General features: G+C 38.4%; 1 protein-coding gene across 2 annotated transcripts in view; it reads right to left on the reverse strand.

Moving 5' to 3' along the window:
- Nucleotides 1–12,345: 12,345 nt before the first annotated feature.
- The window catches only part of faf1.L (Fas (TNFRSF6) associated factor 1 L homeolog), a 151,137-nt gene continuing 145,678 nt past the window's right edge, over nucleotides 12,346–17,804 (reverse strand). Inside the window, exon 18 of one of the 2 annotated variants that reach the window (XM_041589257.1) lies at nucleotides 12,346–14,078. In XM_041589257.1, the coding sequence (XP_041445191.1) occupies nucleotides 13,995–14,078 (84 nt within the window). In that variant the 3' untranslated portion in view covers nucleotides 12,346–13,994. 2 annotated transcript variants of the gene reach the window in all.

A 17,804-nucleotide genomic window follows, 5' to 3' on the forward strand; every position in this document is an offset into this window, starting at 1 on the left:
GTCGCAGGACGAACAAAAAAATCAAACTTGCTTTATCGATATCTTGATCGATTTTTGGCCTGATATAGATCGGGAGGACCCGTCGGGAGCCCCCACACATGGGCAGATAAGCTGCCGAATATCCGCAGCTTTAATCTGCCCGTGTATGACCACCTTTAAACTTCAGTATTAGCAAAGCAGACACAAATAGAAGGTATTTGAAGAAAGTCTTTGTTTCTTGTGAACATTCTGAAAACAACTGAACTAAAAAAGTGTTGGAAGGTGAAAGAGCCCTTTAAGTTGTCTAAAATAGTGCAGTCATATGAAACCTGGCTCTTTAAACCATGAACACTAACCAAAAGTTAAAATGAAAAATGTTGGTATAATGTTTAAAGAGAGCTTATATATTGCTATGTGTTCCTTATGGAGTTTTGCAGCTGTGGCACTTACATTGGTCCCAGTCTTTCACTTATGAAACTAAATTTTCTTCTTTATTTGCAACTCGGGAAATTGAACCCCTCACTTGGCACATAGGCTTCACTTTACTGCATTTCCTATTTGGGAAAATACAGTGCTTGGGAACACTATATCCAGCTGATATATAGCCCACAAACTGATTACTCAGGTATTCCAAAAAAACTACTGTGTGTTTAGTCAGCTTATGGCTAGGGCCACATGGGTAATATAATCTCTCCATGGAAGCTCTACCTGATATAGTTTGCCCTGCTGAGTTACAGACTTGAATATTGTGTACAAAATTCTGTAAAATACATTAGTTCACTAGACTAGAATTTGCTATATCTTTTGAAGTTTATGATTATGCTGCAAATTGTGGCATAACTCTAATGTATACACATTGCACCCAGAGTCTTTACAGTACTGGTATTTACAACAAAATGAGGCAAACCGCATTAGTACTAACCATATTTTCCATTTTTTGTGTGTTAAAATTAACCTTTTTATACATTTGGCCCCTAGTATACATGACTGCGGTATTAAAAACTCATGGTAATTAGTATACATTCCAACCACGCTTATATATCAGATGACACATAAGCAATACTAATTTAAACTTACTTTTGGTTTTGTTGAAATCATTTATTCATCTCGGAGGAGACTCTTGTTTATGTTTCTTTTTGAAATGACACATGTGGCCGAGATTTAATCTGCCCTTGTTCTAAAGCACATTGTAAACTTTGAATTGGACCCTGCAGAGAAAACACAACTTTGCCTGTAAGAGGATTGAAGGATTTGCATTCCAAGTCAAGCCTGGGAGTTAAGGACACAGACTTGCAGAAGCTATTCTACCTGCATGCCAGAGGTCTGAGAAAGTAAACTCATACTGACCTCCCAGGTTAGTGTAGCCTGAGATCTTAAAACTGGGCTTAGAGAATGCGCATATTTGTGTTCATGAAATGTGACATCTTTAGTATGATAAGTGACCCCGGCACTTTTTGCTTGTGCAAAAACACATAATCATCCATACAATTAACTTCTCAGGCTCCCTGCTAATCCATCTAGGATTGACTATTGCTTGTTAACTTGCACTATCTATCCACAAAATGCCCCAGTCTTCGGAGATGAATTTGGTACAAAAAGAAAGTTGCAAAACTCTATTGGCTGTTAATGCTAGAGTGCTCTTAATGAATAGTATATAGCAGAATTTAGGAAATCTTAGCTCAGCTATAAATAACTTCTTAAATGGATGTCACACAGGCCAAACAAAAAAGAGCCGCAAGCAGGCATATATTTAGATGCAAAGCATTTATTCGTGGAGTAAATCATTTGAATAAGGGGATTCTCCTGTATCCAGCATCCAAAATAAAGTCATTTAAGGGCTTGCATTTATATTAGTGGATGTTTGTGTTATTATATTTTGTTAGAATGCACTTCAAGTGCTGGTTAGGGTTTTGGGTTTAGAGGGGGACATGATGAAGGTAACCACAGATTACATGGTTATTTTTTCCATCTTTGGGCAGAGCAGGTAGGAGAAAGTTATCCATTGACACTAGAGAAACAGCGGTTTCACAATCAATATTTTATTGTTTGAATGGGCAGCTGGATTGATGAAAGGGATCACCATGCAGAAGGTTTTGCAAAACATAAAAATAATGGGCTCTGCTTTCTATTATGAAAGCAAAAGAGAGAACAGCAGTGGTTCATCTCTAAGGCTGGTGTCTACAACTGACTTGTAACTGAGATGTTGTGAAAGCCCACAAATTAATTCATTAATTAAGGAATCCAGTATGAACATAAACAGAGGATATAAGGTGCACAGGGGTTAAATGTATCTGTCCACAGGGGTCACCCCATGCTAATCCTCAAACCTTCTTTTCATTCTTTCCAAGATGCTCATTTCGATGGGTAATCTATACTAACATAAAGTTGGTAAAAACAAATTTGTCTAAATTGTAGTGAGATTAAGGCAGAGATATAAACCTTCTCCAAAAATAGTTTCGGCCACCTTGCAGGGGCAGTTTGGCCGGTTCAATAGACTTTCCAGCAATGGAGTAAGACAATGACAGCTGGAGAAGTCGTAACTGACCATTTAACAATAAAGTTGGCCCGTGCTTGGCTGCCTTTGGGTAGCAGAGTGATTGTGACTATATAGGTAATGCCTGTTCGAGGTTGCTGTGTCCTTGGAATATTAATTTTAGCTCCATGTGCCTTAGGCCCCAACATTGATTTTCAAGTCCATTTGTTCAGGGTTTAGTGCTATGGTTAGATTCAAAGAAGAATACAAAAAATACATACAAAAGCTGTAAACTGATGTATTAAACATGATTATTCATTCAACTGTAAGAGAGCAACAGAAGCATGAAAAAAGTTCCTTGGGCTGTGATTGGCTATTTGGTAGCCCCAATGTGGATAGGCAATCTAAAGGAGTCTCTGTTTGGCAGTACATCTGGTTTTATGCAACCAAAACTTGCCTCCAAGCCAGGAATTAAAAAATAAGCAACTGCTTTGAGGCCACTGGGAGCAACATCCAAGGGGTTAGTGATCAACATGTTGCTCATGAGCCACTGGTTGGGGATCACTGGTCTATAATATGCAGAATCAGAAATAGGCTCAGTTAAGAAATACATTGGAGGATGGAGTGCCTTTAACAAACACATATATTTTGTGGTTTGTGTTGATTGATCAGATATTTATTTTCGTTAGTACAAGTCTAAATTTCATAATAAATATGTAATATAAAACATGCTTTCTATTTCTGACCTTGGTATTGTGAATATTGTACGTCTATTTTAATATATAAAATGAACTTCCACAGCCATATAAAAGCATGAGGCCACAGGCTAAGCATCTTTAGACAGGCCATAGAACTCCAAGGTGATTTCTTATATCCATATAGGGAGTACTATTATAATTATTATACCATAATGCAAAAAATACTGTATATTTTACAGGTTAAAGGTGTGTATGTAGATTATGAATTAAATTGGGGTAAACCCAATTTAAACTGGAACTGGCCATCCAATAGACTCCACCATTACTTAATGTAATGTAAAGAATACATTATTTTAATTTAGAGACCCAAACTATTTTTTGTCCACCACAGCCCCACTAGAACTTATAGTGAGCCATTTACCAAAGAGCTGAGGGAGATGAGTTGTTGCATATGTACTGTATTGTGAGGGAATGGGGGAGGCTGGAGCACCTAGGGCGGCACCAGACCCTAACACAGACCTGCTTAAAACAAGGCAACAGGGCCTGCCTTACTTTAATAAGCATGGACCATCCCTTTACTGGGGACATGCCATTGGTAATTTTCTGCTTGTGCCTGCCACATTTTCAGCTCAAAACACCTGAGCATTACTAAAGGGAAGGTTGTAAACATATTGGTATCTGGTGAATTAGCATGTATTTTGTAGCAAAGCATATTTTTTTCTGTGATTGTTGCCCCAAGCTGAAATTGCTGCACATCTCATCCTCCTTGCTTTATTCACACACACAGGTACTCATAGCCATCTTGGGCCCGTGCAGTGATTATAAAAATAGTTTTGTGCTCCTTTTTGTTGTAGATTACTGAAAGACTGCATATAACAAGCTGCCACACAGAGAGCAGAATAAAGAAGTTGTGGTGATATGGTGTGGCTACGTAAAAATAAACTGACCAATGGTTCAAATGGCTTATTTATACTACTGTGGGCATTCAACTGTCCCCACAAAAACATATTAAAAAAAGTTCTATGTTCAAATCGATCGATAACATTGTTTAATATTTGCATTTGCACATTGGTATAGACATTTCTGTGAATGTGTTTCTAATGGAAGTAGGTGACTGTTCAGCAAGTCATTAAAGGGGAGGTTCACCTTTAAGCTAACTTTTGGTATCTTATAGAATGCCCAATTCTAAGCAACTTTTTTATCAGTCTTTATCATATTTTAATAGTTTTTTTTTATTATTTGCCTCCTTCTTCTTACTCTTTCCAGCTTTCAAATGGGGGTGATGTTAGCCCTTCAGCCAAAGGTTTGATGCTGTTCTGGATGGATGAACATTGCAGTGGCACTGTATATCACATAAACCATCTTCTCCAGAAAGTGATACAAACATTGGAAGTATCTACAGAGGCTGCATCCTTTGGGTTGCTATTTCATTTATGCTTGGGATTCCAAAATGTGGGGCCAGTGTGGTAGTTACTAATATTATGTCTATGCTTAATAAATGGGGTTATTCTAAACTGCATGAACATTGGTGTATAAGTAGCAGGTGGGTGTAGCACTGCATTACAAATCTAATCATTAATATTATAAATTATGTGAATGTTTTTAAAAGTCTGCTGCTGCTTTGTCATTGAAGCATCTATAATTTAGCCCCCTCATACGAGTGCAGTGGTTAGGACTCACCTCCTCCGCATGGTCATTAATGCAGGAACAGGGTGCAACTAGACAAGGAGCGCCATCAAATTCACAGTTTTCTTTTTAATCATTTGTAGCCCATTATCTTGTAATTATTGAAGTCACTTATGAAGTCCCCAGTCTTCCTTATCCCTCACGGCAGGTTATGTTCATCCTCCTAAAGTGCCAAAAGCTTTTGATCAATGTAGTTAAGTCTTCTGTAAGTCCATCCAGGGTGCCTTTTGAAGTGGCTTCCCTCATGACACCAACAAAGGACTCAATCAAATTCTGTTATTGTTTTAAAGTAACTGAACAGCACATTGAGTGCTAAGACCAGTCTACCATGGTTGGCCGTATGCTCTTAAAGCTGACCGACTTCCCTGTGTTTTCCATGTTGATTTGAGAAGAACATCCAGGAGACGCTAAGTTAGCTTCTATCTCTTTAAAGCTGTATGGCTTACTCATTGCCATTTTGCATTGAATTCCAAGCACTGGCTTCAAAGACAAAGTATCTAATGAGGCATTTTCTATCAATGAAAATAATCACAGAAATATTTGCTGTATTTCTTAAGATTCCTGTGCAGATGCAAGTTTCCTCTTCAAATTAATTAGACGCTAGCATTAGCAAAAAAAAATATATATATACAACCTAATTATTTTAAAAAGTATATACGGTAGGCATTCTATCGGAGATTATAACCAGTTGCTATGAACTATGTTAAACTGTCATAATTGTAAGCATTCTTATAAGGTACATGAGGTTGAAAAGTAGGGGGACAGTGCTTTATAGAGATATACACGCCATTTATATTCCTGTGCATTTGTCTTTATAGTTTGCATTATGAATTTCAGCTGCCACACTGGCTGCTTACTTTCATACAGCTATCCTTTATACTGCAAACACAGTGATGACAAATACTGTATCTCAATGTATTTGTAGTTTGGACAGCTCAACCCTCTTTGAATATACCTGTGTAGGTTGCCCCAGTCTCTTACCTCCCGGTGCGCCTCTCCATGTCTCTTGGTGCGCACGTCCGCATTATTAATGTCCTTTCGTTGGCGTTTGACGCTCGCGTTTTGATGCCGAGCAGCATGATGTCATATTTCAGTGCCGGATTTGAATGTTTGCCGCCACATCCTCCTTAAAAGGCCCGGTCTACATTGCAAGAGTACCCAAGCTGGCTTCTGTTCACAGATCCTGCCAAAGCATTGATACTGTTTTTGAATTCCTGTTTTTTTAACTCCTGCCTGTTTCTTGACTTAGATTCCTGCTGCCTGCCTTGACCCTTTCGCTGATCTTCGACTACGTTTTGCCTAATCCTTGCCGGTACCTCATTTTTGGACTTGTTGCTAATTTACGCACTACTCCTTGTAGGTTCCGCAGTAGAAAACCTGGGCCCCAAAAGGGCGTTGGTGAACACCGGAATCCAATGGGGTGCCCTGTGCATCTGAGTGTAACCACTGCTTCTAAGGTTCCTAACAGATGAGTATGTTACAGTTGGTTTCATGTGCTAATAATGGAAGACCCTCAAATGCTTCAGGTTAGCTGGTGCATACAGAAGAAGAAATCGAGTAGCACACTGTAGTTGGTGAACAAAATCCCTTGTGATTTATTTAGCCCATATACATACAAAACAGGGATGTACTGTATATGGGCTAAATAATTTGTTCACCAAATACCTCTGTCAAGGCAAGAAAAAAGATGCAATAGGGCAGATAGGGGATATTTTGTGCACTCCAAATATTTCTGCATTCTTAATGTTGTAATACAGTGGTGTGAAAAACTATTTGCCCCCTTCCTGATTTCTTATTCTTTTGCATGTTTGTCACACAAAATGTTACTGATCATCAAACACATTTAACTATTAGTCAAAGATAACACAAGTAAACACAAAATGCAGTTTTTAAATGAGGGTTTTTATTATTTAGGGAGAAAAGAAATCCAAACCTGTGTGAAAAAGTAATTGCCCCCTGAACCTAATAACTGGTTGGGCCACCCTTAGCAGCAATAACTGCAATCAAGCGTTTGCGATAACTTGCAACGAGTCTTTTACAGCGCTCTGGAGGAATTTTGGCCCACTCATCTTTGCAGAATTGTTGTAATCCAGCTTTATTTGAGGGTTTCTAGCATGAACCGCCTTTTTAAGGTCATGCCACAACATCTCAATAGGATTCAGGTGAGGACTTTGACTAGGCCACTCCAAAGTCTTCATTTTGTTTTTCTTCAGCCATTCAGAGGTGGATTTGCTGGTGTGTTTTGGGTCATTGTCCTGCTGCAGCACCCAAGATCGCTTCAGCTTGAGTTGACGAACAGATGGCCGGACATTCTCCTTCAGGATTTTTTGGTAGACAGTAGAATTCATGGTTCCATCTATCACAGCAAGTCTTCCAGGTCCTGAAGCAGCAAAACAACCCCAGACCATCACACTACCACCACCATATTTTACTGTTGGTATGATGTTCTTTTTCTGAAATGCTGTGTTACTTTTACGCCAGATGTAACGGGACGCGCACCTTCCAAAAAGTTCAACTTTTGTCTCGTCGGTCCACAAGGTATTTTCCCAAAAGTCTTGGCAATCATTGAGATGTTTTTTAGCAAAATTGAGACGAGCCTTAATGTTCTTTTTGCTTAAAAGTGGTTTGCGCCTTGGAAATCTGCCATGCAGGCCGTTTTTGCCCAGTCTCTTTCTTATGGTGGAGTCGTGAACACTGACCTTAATTGAGGCAAGTGAGGCCTGCAGTTCTTTAGATGTTGTCCTGTGGTCTTTTGTGGCCTCTCGGATGAGTTGTCTCTGCGCTCTTGGGGTAATTTTGGTCGGCCGGCCACTCCTGGGAAGGTTCACCACTGTTCCATGTTTTTGCCATTTGTGGATAATGGCTCTCACTGTGGTTCGCTGGAGTCCCAAAGCTTTAGAAATGGCTTTATAACCTTTGAAATTGAACTCAAGTGTGATAAACCACAGTTAAGTTATTTTTTAACAATGGGGGCAATCACTTTTTCACACAGGCCCATGTAGATTTGGAGTTTTTTTTCTCCCTTAATAACGTAAACCTTCATTTAAAAACTGCATTTTGTGTTCAATTATGTTATCTTTGACTAATAGTTAACGGTTTTTGATGAGCAGAAACATTTAAGTGTGACAAACATGCAAAAGAATAAAAAAAATCAGGAAGGGGGCAAATAGTTTTTCACACCACTGTAAATAAGTGCCACCGTCATACCCAGATCCTTCTGCTGTGGCTGCTGCATGTAGCCTTCAGTCAGACTGAAAGGAGACACAAGAAGTCTCAGAGCGGCTTTATAGAGCTGCAATGTGAAATGGAGCTGCCCCTGGTCCGTAGGATGGCACAGGCCTATTTGATACACTTGTCTCAATTTAACAAGCCTTTTCGCCATAACAACAAGGAAATAAGTTGTTTGCTGTGTGTGGCATAAACACCAGTGGCTTAGGAATTCTGTTTACACCTGTATAAAATCAATAGCACAACACCAAAAGCTATTACTGATATCCAGCATACAAATACATTTCCAAACAATGAATTTCTCTTAAATAAAAACACCAATTGTTTGTCATTTGTGCTGCAACAAGAACTTTTAAAAAGAAAAAAATGCTTTGAAGGTAAACAACCACTAAAAATGTAGAAATAAATATTGCTGTTTATGTCAGGTAGTGTATCTGTAAGCTAGGGATTTGAATGTGATGCCACAGCACCCCTGAGAATGGAAAACTGGCAGTTAGCAGAACTGCCCTCTGGACTTCAAAACCAAAACCATGCGCCATAGGTAACAAGTAGCTGTACTAGTATAAGAATAGGAATGCTGTACAAAGTTGACAGATTTTGTAAGCAATAACTGTACATATTTATTATGAGCAACTAGAAAGCTATTTTGGTGAATGAAACAGGAAAGACACTGCTAATTAGCTCTCGCTGTGGCTCCACATTGCTATCGCTTCTTTCACTAGAGATGCTGTGCTGTGAGGAAGTGATCACCTATTGCTCCACAGCGAAGCATACAAAACCACAATCATTGTCTGACAGTGAAAAAAAAGACACATCCTGTCTTACAGCAGGAAGCCAATTGGATAATGCTGGGCTTTATCTCTTTTACCTGCATGGCAAGCAGCAGATAAAAAAAATGTCTTGGATTAATTCTCTCACTCTTGTATTTCCTTTTCTTTTCACAAAATCCATATAGTTATTAATCCTGCCCAGCCAGTTTGGTTGGTTGGCTGGTTTCAAATGGCCATTTCCTCTCTATACAACACAGAAATGTCTGGCAGTCAGGGAAAGGCACATTATATGGCATTTGCACATTTCGATTCAGTGTTTCTAACAACAGTCCATTTCTATTCACGGTCATGCTTTATACATTGAAAAGAACATTCTATGCCTGTATTACATGTTGAAATAGAATTCATTCTCTCTCTCTGGTACACAAGGCAACATGCAACTGCAATCCAACAGGAGTCCACTGTAAGTGATGTTAAAGGGAAAGATATTGCTTATAGAAAGGGTTATCTTCTGGGCAATACAGTATTAGGGTTTTTTTTTTTTTTATTGGTCAGCTTTATTTTCATTGATATCCCTCTAAACAGGCAATGTGTAAGGGAATACACGTCTCTCTGATTACTGTATATGACAAGTGTTCTTAATTGATGGCAGAACAATATTGTCAGCCCATGTTGTATTTAGCTGCAGAACCAATAACGGACATTCTCATGTCGCTGACAACTACAAGACCCCAATCGATGCAGGTTGTAAGGATTATCCCACTCATAGAGTAATGAAACTTACAGAAAAGGAACGTTCTGTAGTAATAATGCATCATGCAACGATATACCTGTTATCTAGAATGCTCGGGACCTTGGGGGTTTTCTGGATAAGGAATCTTTCAGTAATTTGGATCTTCATACCTTAAGTCTACTAAAAAAAAAAACATTGAAACATTAATTAAACCCGATAGGCTGGTTTTGCTTCTATTAAGGATTAATTATATCTTATTTAGGATAAAGTACATGGTACTTTATTATTAAAAAGAAAAAGGAAATCATTTTTTAAAATGTTAACTATTTGATTCAAATATAGTCTATGAGAGATGGCCTTCCTGTAATCCGGTTATCTGTATAACACTCTACTTAAATATTGATATATAACGTCAGACTTGCCCAACTAACCTGATGGCCACATGGACAGATCACTTGCCAGTCTGGACAAATACACTAGTAGTTCAAATAGATACATTGATCCAGTTGTTTAGAAGTTGCCCAAATGATCATCAGGCATTAATCCATTAGTCCCATGACAATATTTGCACACCTAATATCAGCTTGGTCTGGTGCATACTGTATATCAACAAGTCTGGCTGGAATATGTACAATGTCACATTTTAGTGTGGTCCTTTAAACACAAAGGCTGACATTTGTCCAAGATTATCTGCCCATGTCAAATCAGTTTTAGGGATATAGTTTCCTTCTGGACAGCAACCATTACAATGAACATATTTACAAGGCATACCAAGCTCTCAGAAAGTGTTTTATCAAATCAGCAGATTGAAGATGAATATATAACCGTCATAAGACATACGGTGATGTTAAAAAGCCAGGGCAAAGAAACAGTTGCAGAACTTTTATATAACCATAATGAGTTCACTTATTAAAGTGTGCAAAACTACAACACTCACATTTGGCAACAGATTTGCCATTTCTAGCAGGTCTAGTGTATGAGGTGTGACCCAGCAGTTTTGCTTAGTCAGTATAGTGCAGGCGAGTATCCAATACAGGTATGGGACCTGTTATCCAGAATGCTAGGGATCTGGGGTTTTCCCAGATAGGGATCTTTCAGTAATTGGGCTCTTCATACCTTAAGTCTACTAAAAAATCATTTAAACATTTACTGAACCCAATAGGATTGTTTTGCCTTAAATAAGGATTAATTCTCTCTTAGTTTGGATAAAGTACAAGGTACTGTTTAATTATTACAGAGAAAACATTTTTAAAAGTTTGAATTATTTGATTATGATGGAGTCTATGGGAGATGACCTTTCCGTAATTCTGAGCTTTCTGGATAACAGGTTTGCGGATAATGGATCCTATACCTGTACATAAATAAACCATTAATTTATTCCTAGATCTTAGATTTACTTCACTTTGGCCCATTAAAGGAGAAGGAAAGGCTTTGTTCACTTGGGGAAGCGAAATGTTAGGCACCCCTAGGTGATTGAATTGACTTACACAAAACCCCGGGCCGGTGCTCCTATCAGCAGAAAACTGCACCTGCCCGGGGTTATACTAGTGAGCACCAAGGAGTGATCATCTTCTTCTTTCTTCAAATTTCCCAATTTAAAGTTCGGCTTTTCGTTCTGTGCATGCGCAGCCACGCAAGAAAGAGGATCGCTCCGTGGTGCTCACTGGTATAACCCCGGGCCGGTGCAGTTTTCTGCTGATAGGAGCACTGGCCTGGGGTTTCAGGTAAGTCAATACAATCACTTGGGGGTGCCTAACATTTGGCACCCCCAAGTGCACAAAGCCTTTCCTTCTCCTTTAAAGCTGCAGTCACATCTAGAACTGAGAATTAGGGATGGGCGAATTTGACCCATTTCGTTTCGCCAAAAATTTGCGGCCGGTGAAATGTCGCATGCCGCCATATAAGTCTATGGGCGTAATTTTTGAGGCGAAAGAATTCGCCCATCCCTACCGAGAATCAGTGACTGTTTAACAAGTTACAGTATTGTACATGCTGTCTAAAATCTGCAGTCATGCCTTTGTGATGACAATATTGTAAGCCAAGTAAACTTGTAAATACTTTGCAACATAGTGAAATGGATTCATTTGATTGGCTAATTGCCTTTATTTTTTTGTTCCTAGACTTTCAAGTGGGAAATGGTATTTCCCAACAAGAGGAACCAGGATTTCCTGTACTTGTTTGTGAAGTTACTTATACTAGTTTTAAATGTGATGGTTCTGAAGTCTTTTGACAATTTCAAGTATCTTGTATTGGTCTGTCGTTTATTCAGAGATAAATATTCACATAAAGCATATAAGTAAGAGGCACACACTGCAAAATAATGTAGCCCCCCCCCCTTCGCCCCCATCAAAAAAAAAAAGAAAAAAGAATTTGCAATCAGAAATAAATAAATTGTCATTTCTACCAAAGTATTTTCTTCAAATAAGGCCTCACATGTTAGCAGAGGTTCAGGTAATCTAGTTTCTTGGTAACACTGTGAAATCTGAGGAGCACGGAACACACCAACAATCCAACATTTCTGACTATAAATTAGGGGGAAAAATGTAGGCACACGTTGAAACCGGCAATTTTGAGAAAAGAATTATAAATAAATTTCAACAAAACTGCAGCAATAGTTTGCAGCTATAAACTAGGCTTGGGTGCTTTCTATCATTAAAATCAGTAGTGGTGCACTCACAGAGCTTCAATCGTCATTTTATAGCTGGTGTTGGGAAAAAAATGATGATCTAAGGTCCTGTGAACACCCCAATGTACTTAATAGAAAACAGACAGCTGAGGTGCAGTACAAAACACACCAGCACTTCTTTATTTGGAAATAAGATTATGCTTTGAAATTGACAAGTTTCCACAGGAACCACTTATAGGCTCCTTTTACATCTGAAACATCAACTTACACAGCGTCCCTATTAAGGTCAAATGAATTTGTTCTTCAGAATGAAGAAGTACTGCTGTCTGTACGCGTGCATGTCTTGATGCACACTCACATGCACAAAGACCACTGATGGAGCACGCCTCAACCAGATAAAACCAATGGAGTTATACAAAGACCAGGTAAGTCAGAACTGTAAATAGCTTAATATAACCATGCTAAATAGCTCATTGTTTGGGACCTCGTTGATATGCACTCAAGTTTGGAAGCAGAATGCTAGATACTGTACACTGCTGCCATTAAAATATTTATGATGTTGAAAGTGGACTGGGGTCTTGGCCTTCATTTACTAGTTGTGTTTTTGTGTAGACATTATGTGTCTATTGGAGTATACAGAACACTGTAAAAAAAAAACAATACATATATAAAAACTGAAGGTTTCCAGAAATTAGGGCAAAATCGCATGTCTGGACACATGCTGGTACACTGGGAACTTCCACACATTTTGCAGTAAGTTGGCAGCAACATGTAAGATGATGGGCAGGGCTGGTTTTAGTGTAGGACAGATAAGAGAGCATTTGCTCTGGGCCACAGTACCAATGGGTCTCCATGAGGAACAAGTTTTAGAAAGCATAATTGACATTTTGTAGCAACTGAGATTTTCAGTAGGTGTCAGTGATGTCCAATGCGTGGCCCTCAAATACAACATTCAGTGATCGCTAACAGCTGGAAGCTGACAGTGGGTGCTGAAAGGTTCATCAAGAACTGGAGGGTTGACATTTGGACATCCCTGATTTACAGCCTTCCTGCCTTGCCACCAGCCCTGGAGATGGCTACTTTGGCATCCCAGGCGTTCAATTAATCTCTAGAAGAAACTGCCAAGTTATACTGATGCAGAGTATCATGGGAATCCTAAGGCCCCATTTGGTAATGGTGGCAAAGTTTGTCCAACTGTCTGTTCGTAAGAGGGTAATTTGTTAGATTTTACCATTGCGCAAAATATATTGCTATTGCCTGGACAAGCAATAGTGGGATAAGACTGCCCTGATGAACAGGGAATTTATATTGTGTTCTGTTTATAGCAAGACTACACAATGGCCTCTCTCTCTCATTTAAGTTATCAGACACTTACAATGAAGGAAAGCCCCATATTGCTGAAAGCATTGCAATCCCCCACTGTAACTTTCTGCTGTGAGGGATACCAGCCTGCAATGTCACACGTGAAACATGCGTTAAGCTGTCTATTTTTTCTGTCTGTAAGCTATGAGACAATGTGATACTCCACATCATTATACAGGGCAGTATGGGAAATGTCCCCAGCTACAAACACAAGATGCCCTTTGGTGTAAGAGTAAATTTATTTGAGCAGAAGCTGGATGACTGGTAATGTGAAATTCAACGTTCTTATTGGGATGATCTCCTGTTCAGGCTGATAACCCACGTAATGGGCACTGTGGGGTCTCTTTCTTTCAGGTGGTACAGGTGCACATGGCGAGAGGGGTGGTGTCAGTAAAATCATAGCCTCAAATGATGCTCTCATAGTCTTCTCTGCGGCCACTTATTCCTTGGCTTCCAGAAATAGTGTTTCCTGAGGATACAGCTTAAGATCTAGGAGGGATCTGTTCGTATCCAATTGTGTTATCTGTTAAAGAAATGGAAAAATGGTGTTTTAGGTATTCGAGAAAGCTCATAAGAAATACAGACACTACATATCAAAAGAAGTTATTGCAGCACTTAACATGATCCTATTTATGACTGTTACCCACTCACTTACATTATAAACTTTATAGGGCAGAGACCATTTGTCTCTTTAAAGTGGTTGTTCACCTTTAAAAGGAGAAACAAACCCTTATTAAAAAAAAAACCCTACCCTACATAAGATTACCGAAGCGGCTGAAGATGGCGCTCGTGAACTCCGCTGGACAGAATCTGCACGGAGGGGTAAGTAAAGAGTTAGGGGCATTTGCCCGGGGGGGCAGCTAGGCGGGGGAGGAGGATCTATGTAGGGTAGGGGGGGGTAGGGCTTTTTTATTAAGGGTTTGTTTCTCCTTTAAATTAACTTTTAGTGTGATGTAGAGAATGATATTCTGAGACAATTTGCAGTTGCTTTTCATTTTTTATTATTTGTGGTTTATGAGTTATTTAGCTTTCTTTATTCAGTAGCTCTCCAGCTTGCAATTTCAGCAGTTTGGTTGCTAGGGTCCAAATTACCCAGATTTGAATAAGAGGCTGGAATATAATTAGGGGAGGGTCTGAACAGAAAGACGAGTACTAAAAAGTAGCAATTTGTAACTTCACAGCGGATTTGCTTTTTAGATAGGGTCAGGGACCCCATTTGAAAGTTGGAAAGAGTCAAAAGAACAAGACAAAAAACTATAAAAATGAATAATGAAGATCAATTTAAAAGTTGCTGAGAATTGGCCATTCTATAAAATACTATAAATTATCTTAAAGATGAACCACCCCTGTGGTTATTACTGTATTGATTGGTTTGTTCTATTAATGTATTGTTATACTGTACAGCTCTGCATTTACAAGCAGCGCTATATAAATGAAAAAATATTTAAATACATAGATACTTCAAACTAATATTATAATAATAATAGTATAGAATAATAGTGTGATGTTAAACAACTTCAATAAAAGGATAATAACTTCAAATATAAGATTAAACATATCAGTATTTTGAGAATCACAATATACCGCATATACTCTTTATAAGTCCCATAAATAGACTTCAGACAATACAAGTTGAGGGTGACAGGAGGGATTAAAGAACATAAAAAAAGCAGTGGAGCAGAAAAGAGCGGAAGGATTAATTTGCAGAATATATTTAGAAAACTGTATGTAAGTCCAGACTTGCACCTTAACTACAATATGTGTATATAACATTTAAGATGCCTATTTCATATTCCACAATACAATTAACATGAAGCTCAGGGTTATATAAGGACAATTAATATTCAGTGCCAAATTACACAGCACATGAAGCAGGAAATATAGGGTGCTGTAATAATAACTGGAGGTGGAGGTATCTAACTGGGAGCCCTGGGCCAGATATGGCCCTCTATAGCATTTTGCTCTATTTTTAAATAAATCAACATAGCGCAAGAATAAACTGTGTGTCAGATAACTGGACCACTTCTTGGAAAAAACTGGATCAAATCATTTAAATGTTATTTGCAGCAATTTAGCTTGTTTTGACCCACACTGCTGATAAGCACACTAAATAATACAATAATACTGCCAATACAACCATGATGTTTACTGTATGTCATTCCAAGAAAATGTTTGGTGTGAAAGTTACAGGTATAGGACCTGTTATCCAGAATGCTCGGGACCTGGGGTTTTCTGGAAAAGGGATCTTGTAATTTGGATCTCCATATTTTTAGTCAACAAAAAATAATTGCCACTATTAATAAACCTAATAGGATTGCTTTGTCTCCAATAAGATTAATTATATCTTAATTTGAATCAAGTACAAGGTAATGTTATATAATTACAGAGAAAAATGAAATAATTTCTATACATTTGAATTAATTGCTTAAAATGGGGTCTATGGGAGATGGCCTTTTTGTAATTTGGAGTTTTCTGGGTAACAGGTTCCTGATAACGATAAATGAAGAAGTATGTAAGTGGCCACCTTCCCCACACAAACTTGCATGAAAATGTAGGTGGAGACCCCAAAACATTGAATTGTTTATGGCTTGATAAATGGTTAAGCAGCAAAGATAATTGGTGTGTGCCTCCCCGGGAAAGGAAGACAAACAAAAGCAGAATGGAGACGTGAACTGAAGACAGAAGACAAAAATAAACTGTGAAGGAATAAAAAATAAAAACAAAAAAAAAGAGATGTGTGGAGGCATTAGGGTAGGGAATGATTGAGCAGAAGAGAAGATGATATTATTACTATCGTAGAAAAAGAAAAGACTATACGAGGAAAAGAAGCATCTCGAACCATACAACCTTTAATGTCTAAAGGAGTTCAAACTAAATTTAAACTCCTGTCCAACAAAATGTTTCTGGTCTTACCTATAAACCTTTTTATTTTGCATTTAAAAAAATATAAGGATCTCTTTATATACTGATTCTATGAATCTATGGAACGGTGTGTGTATTTTTTATTTAACAAGACAAATGATTCCCAGTCTGTAAAACTATCGATACCATAATGTAATGTACAAACTACTTTTCCACGCAACAATGAATGAGATAAATGTATAAAATAAGTCTCATGGATTGAAGACATGCCTAATCTTTAAGGTGAGACTTGATTAAAGCTAAACTATGATATCCCATAGGAAAGATCTGGGCTGCCGTCAAATCAGTTTTGAGGAACTTGCACATTTATCAAAGAAGTGAATGTTTTGATAAATGAAAACCCTTTCCTGAACGTGTTAATAACTGATAAAATTCGAACCACTGGGAATCCCTCGGGAGCCCCCAGTTCGAATTTTAACACACATACCGCTTAATATATATTTGAAATCAAACATTTGGCCACAAAAGGAAATCATATGCAACAATAACTATCCCTCAAACTGGTACATGGCAGCAATGCAAATATTTGGGCCAAAATCTTTGGTAGTTATTCCTCAGCTGATAAGTGATTGTTTTTTCTCTCTCTGCAATTCCCAAGTTCCCTTTAATCAGAAAAACAAGAGGAAGAGGGATCTAAGCACAAAGGTTTCTTGGGTCTTTCTAACTGGAGAAATTAGGCCTCTTCCTAATGATGTAGCATAAGATAAACAGATGGTGCAGAGATGCACTCAGGGATGTAATTACAGGAACACAACCTCATCAAAACTCTGCTATTTGCAAACTCAAGGCGGGCTAGATATGAGATGTCCCTTTGCCAGGGAACTGAATCGTAGATCTGGCTGCAAAGTTGATCTAGAAACATATCCATATTTGTTAATGTTAACCTTTCCGTTGTCTTTCGAATGGTGCCAGGATTTAAATGCGAGTAAAGGAGGAGTTTGTGAAATCTGATGTTATTTTACCATAGGTGCAATTCTGTGCAGTACATGCCTTGAGTTTATTAGGTTGCTGTATCCCAATGGTTTATGTCAGTTCAGTGTGTTGTGTCTGTTTTTGTCTAAATACTAAAGCCTTTAAATACATCTTGCCATGTAGAAACAGCAGTTAGAAGGTTACACCTAGGGTGTAACAAGGCAAATGCAACACTCAATAGCAACGGTGGGACTGCAATGTTAGCAAATGTTTCCAGATGGGGCAGCAGCTAATTAGAGACAATGAACCTCCACAGACCTCTGTAGTTAATAAAATGCATGATGCCCTTTTCTCAATTTTCTTTACAGCTTGTGGGTGTCAGGAGAAGGGGTGGAACTGTTTATACCCATGGTTT

Source organism: Xenopus laevis, chromosome 4L (genome assembly GCF_017654675.1).
Source record: "Xenopus laevis strain J_2021 chromosome 4L, Xenopus_laevis_v10.1, whole genome shotgun sequence".
NCBI classification, from domain to species: domain Eukaryota; kingdom Metazoa; phylum Chordata; class Amphibia; order Anura; family Pipidae; genus Xenopus; species Xenopus laevis.